Genomic DNA, 16801 nt, shown 5'->3' on the forward strand with positions numbered 1-16801 from the left:
TCAGATATCACCTTCCATATCGATATCTGTGTGACCATAATTGTTTGCATTGTGTCTGACTCTTCATGACCCTTATATGGGTCATAAATAATAGAGTCATTTGCCATTTCTTTCTCCTGCTTATTTTACAGATGAGGAAACTGAGGCGAACAGGGTTACGTGACTTGCCCAGGGTCACCTAGCTAATAAATGTCTGAGACCAGTCTTCTTGACTTCAACATGATGCCACCTAGCTGCCCAGTGGTCAATGTAACCACAGGCAAGTCGTTTGTCCTTGAAATTTTTATTTCCTCATCTGAAAAAATGGGGATAACAATACCTGTAGAACATTTCTCAGAGATTTTGTGAGGCTCAAATAAGACAATGAATATGACAGTACCTAAAGAAAACCAACAGTTTTTTTGAACCTAAGAGTATTACTTAAATGTTATTTTATTAGTAGTAGTAGTAGATTGTAGAAGTAAAACTGGAGGGTATCTTCAAAGCCATCAAAGACAACCTTTTCATTTTAAAGTCAAGGAACTTAGCAAAGAAAGGTTGAGACTTGCCAAGAATCTTATAGCTGCTAAGTTCTAAGTTATAAAATTTATTCATTTTATTTATATATATTAGATATTTCACTAGACACCATGGTATAATGATAAAAAATTAACAGCTAGGAGTTTAAAACCCTTAATTCAAGTCCTGGCTCAGCTACAGATTTGTATCTAGAAGGAGGCAAAGGGGACTTTGCTCAGATGTCACCATAATGTTTGTTCTTCATTCTCAAAGATCACAACATCGGGGGGGGGGGGGTGATGCCATGATATGCATGTGAATTAGATTTGAGTGAGGTGCTGCTGTGCTAAGTCACCAGCCTCACTTTCTCCTCCAGAGCCATCTGGGTCCAGTGACCAGATATGAATCAGGATGACCGGAGATAGCCCTGGATATGAGACAAGTCATTTGTCCTTGAAATTTTTTTTTTCCTCATCTGAAAAATGGGGATAACAATGCCTGCAGAGCATTTCTCAGAGATTTTGTGAGGTTCAAATAAGACAATGAATATGACAGTACCTAAAGAAAACCAACAATTTTTTTGAACTTTAGAGTACTACCTAAATGTTAGTTTAGGGTTAAGTGATTTGTCCAAGATCACACAGCTAAGTAAATGTTTGAGGCTAGATTTGAACTTCCATCCTCCTGACTCCAAGACCATTCCCATACCTCATCTTGCAGTTATTCACTGACTTGTAACCTGAAAGAATATAAATAACCTCTTGTAGCCCTTTCTTTCCCAACTATGGATCCCATTACTTCAACTTCCTTAAAGGTCTCCCTTTACCTATTCTTTCTCTCCCTTCTCTCCCCTCTTCCCCCACTTCCTCCCCCAAGTATAAGGATTATAGAATTTTCTTAGAATCAGAGCTTCCCCCTCCCTTAGAACAATTGCATTTAAGATCAAACTTTCCTGGGCAGTCTCTACCCTTTTATGCTATGAATACTTTTGCCCAAATTTAAATAATACTAGTTTCCACACTACTCAGCTCTTTACTGTCTATATAACTCACTGGAACTTTCAGCTTTTGCTTCCTTATCTACAAAATGAGGAAGATGGGTGGGTTAATCTCTAAGGTCTGTTCCCAAAGAGAGGGAGAAAAGAAAAGTCTGTCAAATATTTTTCTAAAGAAAAATACATTCTTATTTCCCACAAGACTAAACTTAAACATCACCTTCTACTTGAAGCCTTCCTTAGTTCCTGTAAGCATCAGTTAACTCCATCATCTACCCCAATTTATGTTTATATAGTTGTTTGTGAATGTATATAGATAGATATGTGTATATTTGTGTGGATCTGCACATTTTAACAAATATGTCTGTATAGAATATATATCTCCATATTTATCTATCAACTACCTAATTCTCTAAAATCTAGATGTTGTCTTTCCCAATAAAATGTTATCTTCTGGAGAGTAAGCACTGTTTTGTTTTTGTATGTGTTTAACTAAAGATTAACACTGTCTGGCACATAGCTGAAGAAGGAAGAAGGAAGGAAGGAAGGAAGGAAGGAAGGAAGGAAGGAAGGAAGGAAGGAAGGAAGGAAGGAAGAAAGAAAGAAAGAAAGAAAGAAAGAAAGAAAGAAAGAAAGAAAGAAAGAAAGAAAGAAAGAAAGAAAGAAAGAAAGAAAGAAAGAAAGAAAGAAAGAAAGAAAGAAAGAAAGAAAGAAAGAAAGAAAAAGGAAGGAAGGAAGGAAGGAAAGAAGGAAAGAAGGAAAGAAGGAAGAAAGAGACAGGAGGGAGCAAGGAAGGAAATTATAAAAGCAAGAAAGGAAGGAAGAAAAAGAAAGAGAGGGTGTGGAAGGGTGGAATGAAAGAAGAAAAGATGATGGAACAATATAGGCAATGCGTAACAAATGAGTATTAAAGTCAATGATTATTAAAGGGGTTTAGAGAAGAGATATTCTTACTGGCTCTAGGGTAGTCAGGGAGAACATTTTTAGAAGATAGAATTTGAATAATGGGTAGACTTTTTGATAGAGAGGGAAAAAGAAGGAGTGATAGAGGGCACTCTAAGCCACAAGAAATAATATGCAGAGAGGTGTTAGATTCAATACTGGTAAATGTGCAGACATCTCAGCTCAATCTCTGTTATCTTGAATCCTCATATCATATCAGTAAAATAAGTACAATTGACACTTGCTCAGAGCTAGCACACAGAATCATCAGTAATTCTAACATCTTTCCCATAAGGAAGTGGCCTTTGCCTGGATTATTCAGACCTCAGGCTTTATGTGGACTAGAAAAATAACAAAATTATATGTTTTGTATCTTAAATTCGGTCTTCTGTCTGCCTGAAGCTAACTAAAAGCTTTAGATTCATTTTGCCTGTAGATGGTTCAGAAACAGATCTGAAAGCTGTACATGATCAAGGGAAAATTTTGAAACATGTCTCTTTCTTATGGGGGCAAAAGAATAAACAAACCAAAAACCAAAACAATAAACCCTCAGTTCTTCTATTCTATATAAGAAAAGGACAAAGAATTTCAACTTGTTTCTTTTTTCTCAAGTAAGATCCAGTACTACTTCCCCATCTTTGTTTATGATTTATTAAGAAAAATATTTAAGTCCTGGAGGGGGGGTAGATAGATGACTTTAGCAAATTCCTTTCTATATCTTCTTTTCTTTTCATAGTAAAATTATAATTTTCCCTTCCTTCTTCTCTCCCTCTCTCTGGCAATTTCCCTTTGTAATGTCTTTTTTTTTAAATGACTTTTTTTAATATTTTTTTTAAGTAAAGAGGTTGTCTTCCATGGTGTGGGTGACTATGTGACAATGTTACTTAACCCAGTTAAGAGTATTGAAAGTGGACCAGCTTAGACTTTAAATTGAAAAATTGTAACCGATGAGTTGGTCTTTTTGATCAGAGAGATTTTTCATACTGGGAGTTCCCTGACATTCATCAAATCATATATACTGATGCTTAAGTTGTTTTATTCAAAGACTGAAACATGATCCATACCCTAGACTTGAGGGTTCCATTAGGAATTCTTTTGAACACTAATTTGATCTCTGCTATTTTTCATAACAAAATCATTATCTTGAGTCTGTAAAGCACTTTGAGGTTTACAAAATATTCTTATGACAATTTGTTGAAGTAATTCAAAAATACTTCCCTACCCTTCCTCCATTTAGTTTAAAAGACAATTGTGAAAACAGTTTGAAACTCAAAATATTTAGACACATATTGAATGAGAAAGCTACATTCACCTAGATCTCCACTATAGGCCCATTGTTCATTCTGTGCCTCTTGATTCCTTTTTTTTTTTAAGATTTTTGCAAGGCAGTGGGGTTAAGTGGCTTACCCAAGGCCACACAGCTAGGTAATGATTAAGTGTCTGAAGTTGGATTTGAACTCAGGTACTCATGACTCCAGGGCCGGTGCTCTATCCACTGCACCACCTAGCCGCCCCTGCCTCTTGATTCTTGAGCTTATTTCTCTTCCTAGCATTTCTATATTTCAATCTTGATAGACTCTGAAAGGAAGATCAAGTCTCCCAACCATAATCTACCCATAGCTATTGATGTTTGTGGTTATGTTTGCAGATTTCATAATTTTGTTAGCATAGAACATTTTGTGCCTACAGCTCTTGTTTTAAAGAATAAAATGTCATATACAATACACCTCATATGCTTAGTTTTCCCTTGCAAGAATTAGTTTGAGTGTATTTTATATTAAAAAGTTATTTTTTAAGGGCCAGCCATCTGTCGTTGCTCTTTCATCTTCCTCTACCTTGATATGTATGACTGCACAAATTAAAACTGAGGCAAATTGCAATTCTGTTTTTAACTCTACAAGCCATAGAAGAAAGGGGATTTGCTAACTTTACATGTGAATCTGCAAATGAGTTGGAGAAATGTATATCAAACATGTCTTTGAAAAGCTCCTGTTTATTCTATAAACTGATTTGTTTTATACTTTCCATATGTTCCAGTAGAGCTATGATTTCATCAATCTGAGTATTTCCTCCAGGGCTTCAACTAACAATCCATCAATGATAGCATGTAATATGCAACTCTTTTTCAAGTCTTTCCAGAAGTTTTTTTTTTTAGCTTTTATTATTATTGTTAGTAGTAGTTGTAAATACGGAAAATACAAAGTGAATTTATGTGGTGAAATTATACTTTTCACATCTAATAATGATACAGATATTCATATGGAATTTTAAGGTTTTCAAAAGCAATTCAAAAGCTCAATACATGAGCTTATTTTCATAGGTATTGTTAAACTCGATTTTATAGATGAATGAATCAACAAATCAGTGAATGAATAAATGAATGAATGAATGAATGAATGAATGAATAATAAGTACTTCTGGTCTCACTGTTTCATAGGCAGACTACTACATTTATCCTTCAGAATTCTTGGGTTTTCTCAGCTATCAGATCAAGCCCCCACCCACTGTATTTGTCCCATTGTTATGTGCCACTGGATATCATACCACATTCCGTTTAATCACTTAATAGTGATGAACTTTTGCTGAGGGATGATTCCTTGAAAAATATATCAAAAATAACGAGTACAAACATTTCCCCCCAGTGCATTGGGAACAAACTCTTTATCTCTATATTGTATGTTGAGAAAATTTGTTCCAAGTAACACAGGCTCTTTCAAATTCAAGTTCTGTATTGAGTCCTGAAGACACTCCCAAAGGTGACTCAATGGTCCTCTGAGCTCAATAATACACTGGCTATAGAATCCAGACTCTGAAATGCCAGGATACCAGGTCTCTTACCTGATTTTCAAAACTCACAAGATTTGAGGCTGAAATGCCAGCATCTAACACACGAAATAGATAAAATAGAGAGATAGAGAGATAGATGTGGAGACTAAGTCTCTTTCCTAGTGTTATAATGTCCTCAGAGGGAAGATGGCTTCAGGGTCTCTCCCTTCTTCATAGCATTGTCTTCTTTAAGAGTCTATAAAGGAGACAGTGAGATTTCCCAAGAGTTCAACTCAAGGGAATTAGATGAAAACAGAAGTCCAAAGGTGATTCAGACCTTTTTTTGAAGACTCTTTGATTTCCCAGTAGATAGCTGATTGAAAAAGCAGAAAGAAAAAAAGAAACAGGCTCCTCTTAAGCAGAATTAGGAGACTGGAGTTTAGCATTCTAGAACTAGTTGCAGGCGGTCTTTGTGTGCCAGTGTCTCTACAAGTTACTCCCATTTAATGATATTTTGGGGCATCTTTTCATGATTCAGTACTTCTGGGAGCACTCTTAGGCAGCTCTACATTCATTCATTCAGGAAACATTTATTAAGTACTTCCTTTATGCCAGTAATTGTGGTAAGATCTTTCTATATGGAGGAACAACATCAGACACACTTGGTTCATGTAACAGATTTCTTTACAAAAGGAAAACAATATTTTCTCAGCCCTTCCTATTTACTAAAAATCATACTTATCACTGCATATCCAAATGCAATGACAGACATTCCCAAAGGATCATATACTATCATGGGGAAGAAAATACACATAGAAGAATTGCTGCCAAGGAGATAAACTTTGGTCTGGAGAGGTACAAGAGATGTAACTCTTCTAAGAGCAATGACAGTTTTGATTTGATCATGGCTTCAAGTGGATAGGTCAGAAGTCAGGAAGATCTGAGTTCAAATTTAGTCTTGGATATTTCCTGGCTGTATGACCTCAGGCAAAAATCCTGTTTGCCTCATTTACTCATTTCTAAATGAGCTAGAGAAGGAAATGGCCAAGAAAACGCCAAAAGTCATTACAAAGAGTCAGACACAAAAACAATTAAACAATAGCTGGTAATGAGGAGTAAAGAAGAGGTATGGTATTTGAAGCTTCTCAGGAAGCTGTTAGAAAGACAATTAAGATGGAAAGCATGACAGCAGTCTACCTGAAATAGCAAACCAGGTGAGACATTCACTAATCAAGACAACAGAGGGGGATGGAGACAAGATGGCAGCATGAAGGCAGCATTTCCCGGGAACTCCTTCTCCCCCCAAACTCAAAAGCCAACAAATTATGACTCTAGTCAAAATTTAGAGGGGGCAGAACCCACAGAAAGACTGAGTGATACATTTTCCCAGTCCAAGATAACTTAGAGGTTACACGAAAAAGGTGTGTTTCACCAGGAGCAGGGTTTGGGGAAAAAACTGTGGCCGCAGCACAACCCAGCACAGCCCAGAGATCACTGACAATAGTTTGAAGGGGCAGTGAGAGAACTCTGCTACACCAGAATGAGTGTGAAGTGAGGAGCACAGGCCGCAGAATCTGCAGCAAGGATCTAGAGAAAACAGCCTGTACCCCCAGAGACAGTAAGGGAAGTCTACAGAGATTTTTCTGCTCTCCCACAGGGTAGGATTCTGCTGCTAGCCTACACTCAGATCCAGGTTGCAGTTTGGGCTTCCACACTAAGTAGACAAACTGGATCCCTCCTTATAGCTCCAGGGCAGAGGGAAGTACAGGGGCCCATTTACATATCAAAGAACAGGCAAGAAAGCATAAGACCTTGGAAGGATAAAGGTCCCAATGGGGTATCCTCTCACCAAAAAAAAAAAAAAACAAAAAAAACAACCCCAAAACCCAAGACCTTGGAAGTGCTGTCTTGGGCTGAGGAAATAAATGAACAACAGAAAAGGAAGAATCTGACCATAGAGAATTACATCCCATGGAAGATCAAAACACATACTCAGATGATGACAAAATCAAAGCTTCTGTATCCCAAACCTCCAGGAGAAATAGAAAATGGGCTCAGACTATGAATGAGCTCAAAAAAGACTTTGAAAAGCAATTAAGGGAGATGGAGGAAAAATAGGGAGGGGAAATGAGAGCGATGCAGAAAATTCATGAAAATGGTAAAAGATATGCAAAAAACACTGAAGAAACTAATATGTTAAAAACCAGTTTAGGCCTAATGGTAAAAGCAAAAGAAAAGGCAAATGAGGAGACAAATGCCTGAAAAAGCAGAATTGGTCATCTGGAAAGGGAGATAAAAAAGCTCTCTGAAGAAAATAACTCCTTGAAATGCTGAATGGAACTAAAGGAAGCTGATGACTTTGCAAGAAAGCAGGAGGAAATAAAACTCTTCCAAAAAAGCCCAAAATTAGAAGACAATGTGAAATATCTCATTGGAAAAACAACAAACCTCAAAAACAGATCCAGAAGAAATAATTTAAGAATTATTGGACTATCTGAAAGCCACGATCAGGACAAGAGCCTAGACTTCATTTTTCAAGAAATAAAATAGCAACATTGCCCTGAGATCCTAGAAGCAGAGGGTTAAAATAGAAATCTAGAGAATTCATTGGTCACCTCCTGAAAGAGATCCCAAAAGAAAAACTTCCAGGAATATTATAGCCAAATTCCAAATCTCCCAAATCAAAGAGAAAATTGTAAAAGCTGCCAGAAGCAAGGCTCCATAGTCAGGATTACACAGGATCTGGCAGCATCTACATTAAGGGCTCATAGGTATTGGAATATGATATTCCGGAAGGCAAAAGATCTTGGTTTACACCTGAGAATCAACTACCCAGCAAAACTGAACATCTTCTTTCAGGGAAAAAGATGGACTTTCAATGAAACAGGGGACTTTCAAACTTTCCTATTGAAACAACCAGAGCTGAACAGAAAGTTTGATCTCCAAGTACAGGACTCTGGTGAACCAAAGAGGGGGTGGATGAGAAGGACTAACTATGAGGCACTTGATGATATTGAATTGTTTCTATTCCTGCATAGGAAGAAGACATTGATAACTCATATGAACCTTCTCATTTATAAAGAGCTGTTAGAAGGAGCATATGTAGACAGAACATAGGAAGGAGCGGAATATAATAGTATAATAGCAAAAAGATGGAGTCAGTGGGTGATAAAGGAAAGTACTGGGAGGAAGGAAAAAGAAATGATGAAGAAGAAGCTAAGAAATTTCATATAAGAGTCAAGAAAAAACTTTCAATGGAGTAGAAAGAAAGAGGGAAAGCAAGGGGGAATGTACTCAGGTGCAACACATTTTTGGACCAGGGCCAGGATGAAAGGAAAGAGAGACTAGAATAAATGAGAGTGCTGTAGAATAGAGTGGAGGGAAAAACAGCTAGTAATAGCAACTGTGGGGAAAATATTGAAGCACCTTCTCTGGTGGACTTCAGATAAGGAAAGGAACTCACCCCAGAGACAGAGCCATTGGAATCTGAACACAGACTGAAGCACATTTTTTTTCTGTCTCTCTATTCTTGAGGTCTCTCATCTTCTTCGGGGTGGGGAGGGGGTTTTGTGTTTACTCTTATAACATTCAGTTTAGATCAATGTATAGTATGGAAACAATGTAGAGACTATCAGACAGCCTTCGGGGGGAAAGGGTGTGAAATTGTAAAATTTAAAACCTTACAAAAAATGATAGATAGATACTACTATTGTGTATAATTGGAAAACAAATAAAATGTTAACAAATAAAACATTAAAAAAAAGACAACAGAGTTCCAGTGGAAGTTATAGAAATGAATGGGTTAATTAGGGAACCTCAGAGAGGTTATGACCTGTGAATTATCATTCTATAGCTAGTAGAAGATTTGAGCATATATATTTTTCCTAACTCTAAATCCACTGTTTTTTATTCCTTATACCATACTACCTGCCTCTTGGATAGTCAAAAAAAATCATTGAAACACTACATTAGGTTGCACAGATTTCTTTCTGAGTAATTTTGAGATAAGAGATCAAAGATGGCTACAAATATTATGTCTTGCCATTGAACTCCAATGACTCTAAAGGAGAGAGTGTGACTGATGACTTTGTACAACTCTACATCACTTAAATCCAAGACCTTTCAGATTTCTGCAGCATAGGTGTATTGCTAATTAGTGAGTTACACATCATTACTGAATAAAATGAATGGGCCACACAGGAGAAGTCAGAAAAACTGATTCCCAAAAAAGCTACCTAAAAGATTAATTCTACTTCCTGTCAGTGAGAGATTCATATGATGTTAGGAGCTCCGGATTCATGCTCTTAGGAAAAAGAACACAGGGAGATTAGTTGATTTTTTTTTTTATCTTTTGGGGAGTTGTCAATTTATCTAGTATAACTTTTTTTCTGTTGATCTTCAGATACACAAACCTAAGTACAATCTTTTTTTTTAAGGTTTTTGCAAGGCAAACGGGGTTAAGTGGCTTGCCCAAGGCCACACAGCTAGATAATTATTAAGTATCTGAGACCAGATTTGAACCTAGGTACTCCTGACTCCAGAGCCGGTGCTTTATCCACTATGCCACCTAGCCACCCCTTCCTATGTACAATCTTGAGAGCAGTATTTCAAAATCCTTTTTTTGAAAAATTCAATATGAAATTGAAATATTTGATAAAATCATAAAAATCTGAATCATAGCCAGACAATGGGATGCCCAATTACTGTTCTTGTTTGACTTTAGTCAACTCAATTCTCCTCTCTGGGCCTTAGGTTCTCCTTCTTAAAGGGGAGAGTAGTTGGCAGTAATGATCTCAAAAACCAGTTTCAACTCAAATTCCAATGGAGGTATATTCATAGGTAGAGTGTAGAACTTCAGCCTTTAAAAAGTTAAAAGAAAACTACAAATGTAGTTACATATACCAAGTCTATTATCATGAATAATTTTAGCTGTTGTGTTACATTATGACTTAGAATTGAATTTATGAGCTAGGGCTTAGCTCATCAATGCTTATGAATGATTCCATTAAGTAAAAATAAGACTTTAGGAGAATGGAAAGTATCTCTCATTCCCTAACCCCAATATTCAAATTATGTCCAATATCAATTTATTGGTTAGAGAAATGACCATGAAGTCTTAGGAACACAACCCACAAATATACAGATTTTTAGGTAGAAGGGATATAATGGTCAACCATTTCAAAGTTCTTCAATTTACAGAAGAGAAACTGAAGACCAGAGGGATTAAGTGATTTATTCAATGTTATACAGATTATGGCTGTTTGTCCTTTCATTCTTGAAAACTAATGACATCACAAGGGTGCTATCTTGATTTACAAGAAAATTAGATTTAAGTGGTGTAGAATTGTGTAGTCATTAGCTACATTTTTTCCTCTAGAGTCATTGGATTTCAGTGGCAAGACATAAGTCAAGATGATTTGCAATAGCCCAGCAGGTTACCCAGCTTATAAGTGGCAAAACCATGATATTCTTGACTATTTTTTGGGACATTATCTTCTTAAGTGTTAGTTGCTATGTCAGAGTCTAAACGGAGTGGTTCTTATTTACAGTGCCAGGGGACACTTAAAAAAATCTGGCAGATCTGTTCCATTTTGCATCTCATTGTTGACACCCAACTTCATGTGCAAATTCTCTTGGGAATGGTCTTAGTCTCTCATCATACCTTTGATTATCTTATTTTCCTTTTCACTGATTTCATTCCTTTTTGAGGGAAAATTCCTCACTGTCCCATAACATTTCATAAATAAAGTTGTACTTTTAATTGGTATTGATTTGGACTTCATTCCTCCTGAGATCAAGATCAGATGTTTGCTTATTGAGGCAGTAGCTATTGGATTTATGCTCTTAGGAAAAAGAACCTAGTGAGATTTAGTGATTTTTTTTTTATCTTTTGGGGAGCTGTTGGCCTCCTTGTTTTCCCAATTCCTTAATAATAATGTTTGCAAAATAACTTTTCAAACCTTTAAGCACTATATACATGTTGACTTATTCAATGACATTATATCTGGTACATTACAGGCCCTCCTCCATTCCCAGATATATTTTCCTTCCTGTATTCAGAGAGCCATCCTTTCTGGCAAAGATTTACACACATACACACAAACAGAGTTATTAGAACTAATCAATGTATGGAAAGGATATTCAAAAACACACATTTTGTCCATTTATGTTTCCAGTTAATATATGAAGTGTCTATAATAACCCACCAGAAGGGTCATTTTCTTTAAGGTTTTTGCAAGGCAAATAGGGTTGAGCGGCTTGCCCAAGGCCACACAGCTAGGTAATGATTAAGTGTCTGAGGCTGGATTTGAACTCAGGTACTCCTGACTCCAGGGCTAGTGCTCTATCCACTGTGCCATCTAGCCACCCCCAGAAGGGTCATTTTCAAGCCTGCTATGGATACCTAGGGATGCCCAACTTGGAACTCATCTTAAATGTTTTTTTTTCCCATCTCCCTTGGTATTAGGCAAGTTGATGAATACTTATTGAGTGAATGTTCTCTCCCCACCCCCCTCCTGATTATTAGGAATGGACTTTTAAGTGGTACAAATATGACATCTTATGACTTAATACATCTTTTTCCAGGTGAAGCCTACCTAAGACTAAGCAAACTTCCAGAGGCAGAACATTGGTATGTGGAATCCTTGAGGTCCAAGACTGACCACATCCCTGCTCATCTCACTTATGGGAAACTCTTGGCCTTAACAGTGAGTATCCAACAACTCCAAACACGAAGGCTCTCAGCATGAGCTCCAGGGTGACCTTTTTCACATCTTGCCTGGCTTGGGTGGCTCTAAAGTACCATTGTGAGTGTTGGCAGATTTTTTCATTGCATGGGCCTTCCAGGACGGGTCTAGTCTCTACCATAACTGCAGCTGTTTTACAGATACACATCATAAGTTACAGGAAGGACCCAGCATGAATGTGTAGATGGTTTTATCCCAGAGTGGGCTTGGGAGGAAGGGGGATACTGTAGATTTAAAGCACATGTTTATTGTTTGACAGAACATTGAAGGGATTCTACCCTTGATGAAATCCAACCTAAGTGTGGGGAAAAGAATCTGGCTTATGTATTGAATATATTGAATAACCTCAGCAGTAGCATTTATATAAAAATAAAATTTTAAAGGGGCAATGGTTGAAACTTCATAGAATATTGTCAGAGATATGCATAAATATTTCTTTTATGTTGTTTCATCTTTTACATTAGATCTTTTGATCAGGTTTACATTAATTTCTTGTTAATCAAGAACTTAACCTTATGGATATTAATGTTTAGGATATGAGTGAAGAACCAAAATGAGTGAAAATTATAGAGCATTTTAAGGTTTGCAAAACACTAAGGACCTACTTTGTTAAAGAGGAGAGACGTGAGCTGAGCCTTCTCACCATCTCAATATGTATGTATTAGGGTTCAAATTATTATCTTTTGAGAGAGAAGAGAAAGGAATAAGCCTTTATATAGAGCCTAAGATTTTCCAGGCACTATTCAAAATATTTCTATAATATTATCTCATTTGTTCTTCACAGCAATCCTTTGAAGTAGGTTCTATTATCCCATTTTATAGATAAGGAAACTGAGGCAAATAGAGGTTAAGTGATTTGCTCAGGGTAACACATTTAATACATGTTTGAGATGAGACTTCAAATCAAGACTTTCTGATTCCAAATTCAACATTCTACCCATTGGATTTAGTTGCTCCACTATTTTTACTTCACTTCTTCAAATTATCTGCCGTGATATTATGGTATCTGAATATTTGGGGTCATTTCAGACTCTGGAATAATCATTAGAGAAGTATTTTACTTATTAGGTTTTGTGACCAGCACAATATAGAAGCAAATATATTTGTCCCAAGTCTTAGGGCTTGAATTTTCCCTTTCAGTCTATCAAAGAGTTTGTCCAACTTCACTCTTCATAGAGGGAAGTTTTTTCACCTGGTGATATATCCCCAATGAATCCAATACTGTAAGAGTGTCACAGACAGCTTCAGATCTGGAAATGAGTCCATGGGAGTCTTGCCAGTGCTACTCCATTGTGAAAATCTTTTTTAAGTTGAACATAGATTGAAGTGGAACATTTATATTTTCAATTGGATTGATAAAGTGCTGTTTGCAAATCTCTCTCAAAAGACATATTGTAGATTTTCAAATTCATTTTTGTGATACCCAATAGACAAAAAAAGGTTATCATAAAAAGATAAATCAGAGCATTCACACATATATAATTTTCAAAATGCCTCAATTTTAACAAATACCTTGAACCCAATGTCCCCAAGAGCCTTTATTTCTCTTCTTAAGGCTTTTTTATTTTATGTTTCCTGCATCTAAGACATAATTTGGAAAGACTACTTTATTCTTTTTTTTTTTAAGTAGGAATTCTTTACAAGACTCAGAAGCTTTATTTTACTGGAACATATGTAGGGGAAGGAAGGGGTCTGTATATTACAATCCAAATTTTAATTTTTTCCCCCAATGCTACTTAAGGACTCTTTTTATAGTTTCCAAGTTGCTGATTAGATGAAATATAAACTCCATTATGGGATGGTTTAGATTCACAGTGTGAAAATCCCACAACCATATTTAACAGATTTCTTTCTAAATTATGAGGATTGGCAAATTCTTTGATCCCCAAGGACTTCCTCAGTTTCATTTTGGATTTCTTGACTTGATAGCATGCCATTGATGCAGCATGGGATTGGCAAAGTGAAAAATGCCACACGTTTTGACTTCCGAATACTTCCCATGTAAAACATTGTAAAAACAAATGACTATTAGTTTTAGCAGAAGGCACAGTTTTAGTTGGAGTGGAAACTGGTGTTTTTAATTCTGATAATGCTTACTCCAACCTACTTTACATTAAGAGTAAGAGGAATAACTATATGTAAGAGTGACTATAACTGTGTTATTTATACTAAGTATAATCACATCAATTCAGGATATTGTATCGCAATTAAAATCAAATTAAAGTGAAATTAATGTTAGAACTGAAAGGGATCTTAGAGTTCATATAATCAGTTTCTAGATGAGGAGTGCCCAACTTGCTCAGCATCATCAAGGTGGCAACAGATCCCAGAGCTGTAAACTGAATATCCCGATTTCTAATATGGGAATTGATCATTTCAAATGAGTCAAATTTGAGAAATAATGTTTTCATATAAAATATATTTACTTTCATTATGTTCAATTTATTGATTAATCCTGGAATTAATGGAAATAAGTTAAATATATTTTTAATGTATTTAACAATTTAAAAAATATTCCCTGATTTTACCTAAGAGTCATCTCAATTATAATCCTAAAGATTTCAAAAGTTCTTATTTATAACTGCATCCTTTCAAAATATCACAGCTTGTCAAAGAGTGTGATATAGGAATTTCTGTTACTATATATATATATATATATATGTATATATATATATGTATATATATATTAAATATAATGTCTCAACTCCATGGAAACCAATTTCTATATAATATGTATATTAGGAGGCGACCATGGTCATAAAGCTTTGTTCCATTATATTTTTATTTTAATGTCCCATAGGGTAGAGTTTTACTCCAAGGTTTAAGTCTTCCTCTTTGAATACAGTTATACCTCAGTCTATAAGCCAACCTCTGTTCTGATATGATGGGCTATGAAAACATTAACCATAACTTAAGTTTGAATATCTCTACCAAAATCTTTGGTTTTCTTCTTATGAACTTTGTTGCCTAAAGTTGGTGACTTAAATTCAGAATGGGGCATACATTACTAGGGGGAAGTAGAGATGAAAGTCAAGGAAACATGCTTTCCATTTTATGGGAAAGGGAAAAAGAATGAGAATAAGCATTTATTAAGTACTCTACTATATTTAAGGCACTGTTATTGGACCTTTTGAAGTTATTTTTTCATTTGATCCTCTCAGCAATCCTACAAAGTAAGTGTTTATTATTAATCCTATTTTACAGTTAAGGTTAATGAGAAAAACAGAGATCAACCCATTTGCCCATGATCACATAGGTACCAAGAGTCTGAAGCAGGATTTGCGCTGATCTTTCTCCTTCCAAAAACGGTGTTGTATTGCTCTGTACCATTACCTGCCTTTGTAGTACATAGGAGTGATTTTGTAATTCTTCCCAATGATAAGGGTCTTTGTTATCTTTTTTGCACATGCTCCTTTCACCATTAAAAAAAAAAATCCTATCAGTTTTTATCATAGTCAATTTAGTTATGCTTTTTTTGCCATTTTTGTAGGAATAATATAATTAATATTGGCATAAATTGCTTATAAAAGTTATATTTGCTTAACTTTATTTTTAGAATGTGGTTGGTATATTGAAGAAATAGATGAATTTTTACAGTGATTATTTGATACAGACAACCTTTATTTTGATGAATAAACAGGAACATTTAGTCAGCTTACTATTTTATTGCATCAAAAATTATTACTTCTAAAAATCTAAAGACAGAAAGAAACCTGTTCTTCCTTCAAGAGAGCTTATATGGGTGAATAATAGAAAGACATAAATAAATGCAAACTATATATAAAGTCCAAGCAAAGTAATTTCCAGGAAGGAAGGCATTAGCACCTGGGGCTAAGAATAACTTACTATAGAAGATGACACTGAAATTAATTTAGTAGAAATATCAGGAATGTATGAGACAGAGACAAGGTAAAGATACAGGACATGGGCTATTGTGAACCAGAAATAGAAACACAGTCCAGTTTGTTTAAAATGTAATGTCAAAGAGAGTGGGATGTACCCAGTCTGGATTGGAGTCCTACTGTGAAAGACTATCAAGAAAAGAATTTTGTCTTTTATTCTAGATGAAAGAAGAACCCATTAGAACTCCTTGAACAAGGAGTGAAATGGTCAAGCCTGTGCTTTAAGGATATAACTTTATTCTTTTATTTTTTAATAGAATTTTATTTTAGGAAAAGCAAGCCCCTCCCAAATATCTTGAGAACACTATCAGTGACTAAAAATTCAGCACTTTTCTTTAAGGAAAAATTAAATGCTATGGATGAATTAAGATTTTTCTTTCTAATACCTTAAAAAATTGTGAAAACAGCAACAAAACCACCATATAAATATTTATACTACCTATAATATTTAAGATAATATGTAAGTATTGGGCAGCTAGGTGGTGTAATGGATAGAGTACTGGCCCTGGAGTCAGGAGTACCTGAGTTCAAATCCGGCCTCAGACACTTAATAATTACCTAGCTGTGTGGCCTTGGGCAAACCACTTAACCCCATTGCCTTGCAAAAACCTAAAAAAAAGATAACATGTAAGTATGTATGTATCTAGAAACCATCAGTGGTTTGTTTGATCATAAGTGGATTTGACCATGATTGGGCATTCAAATAAAAATGTGAGTATATACATATATATACATATATATATATATGTATATGTATATGTATACATACATATATATATATGTGTGTGCTTTTTATAATAGTTTGCTAATTATTATGGAAAAAGCATCAAAACCTGCTATAGTATCCTGTTTCTACTCTAATTCACTTGCAATCTATTTTTAATAAAATTTGTATGTATTTTAAAAATAATATTTTCCTCAATTACATGTAAAATAAATTTTAATACTCATCT

At 35.4% G+C, this 16801-nt stretch overlaps 1 protein-coding gene across 3 annotated transcripts in view; it reads left to right on the top strand.

The window, feature by feature from the left end:
* TMTC2 (transmembrane O-mannosyltransferase targeting cadherins 2) overlaps nt 1-16801 on the top strand; it is a 525981-nt gene that overhangs the window by 349295 nt on the left and 159885 nt on the right. For all 3 annotated transcript variants that reach the window (XM_074226527.1, XM_074226526.1, XM_074226528.1), the window contains one exon: nt 11786-11907. In XM_074226527.1, the coding sequence (XP_074082628.1) occupies nt 11786-11907 (122 nt within the window). The remainder of the gene's footprint in view (nt 1-11785; nt 11908-16801) is intronic.

The sequence above is a fragment of the Macrotis lagotis genome, chromosome 2, assembly GCF_037893015.1.
Source record: "Macrotis lagotis isolate mMagLag1 chromosome 2, bilby.v1.9.chrom.fasta, whole genome shotgun sequence".
NCBI lineage: Eukaryota > Metazoa > Chordata > Mammalia > Peramelemorphia > Peramelidae > Macrotis > Macrotis lagotis.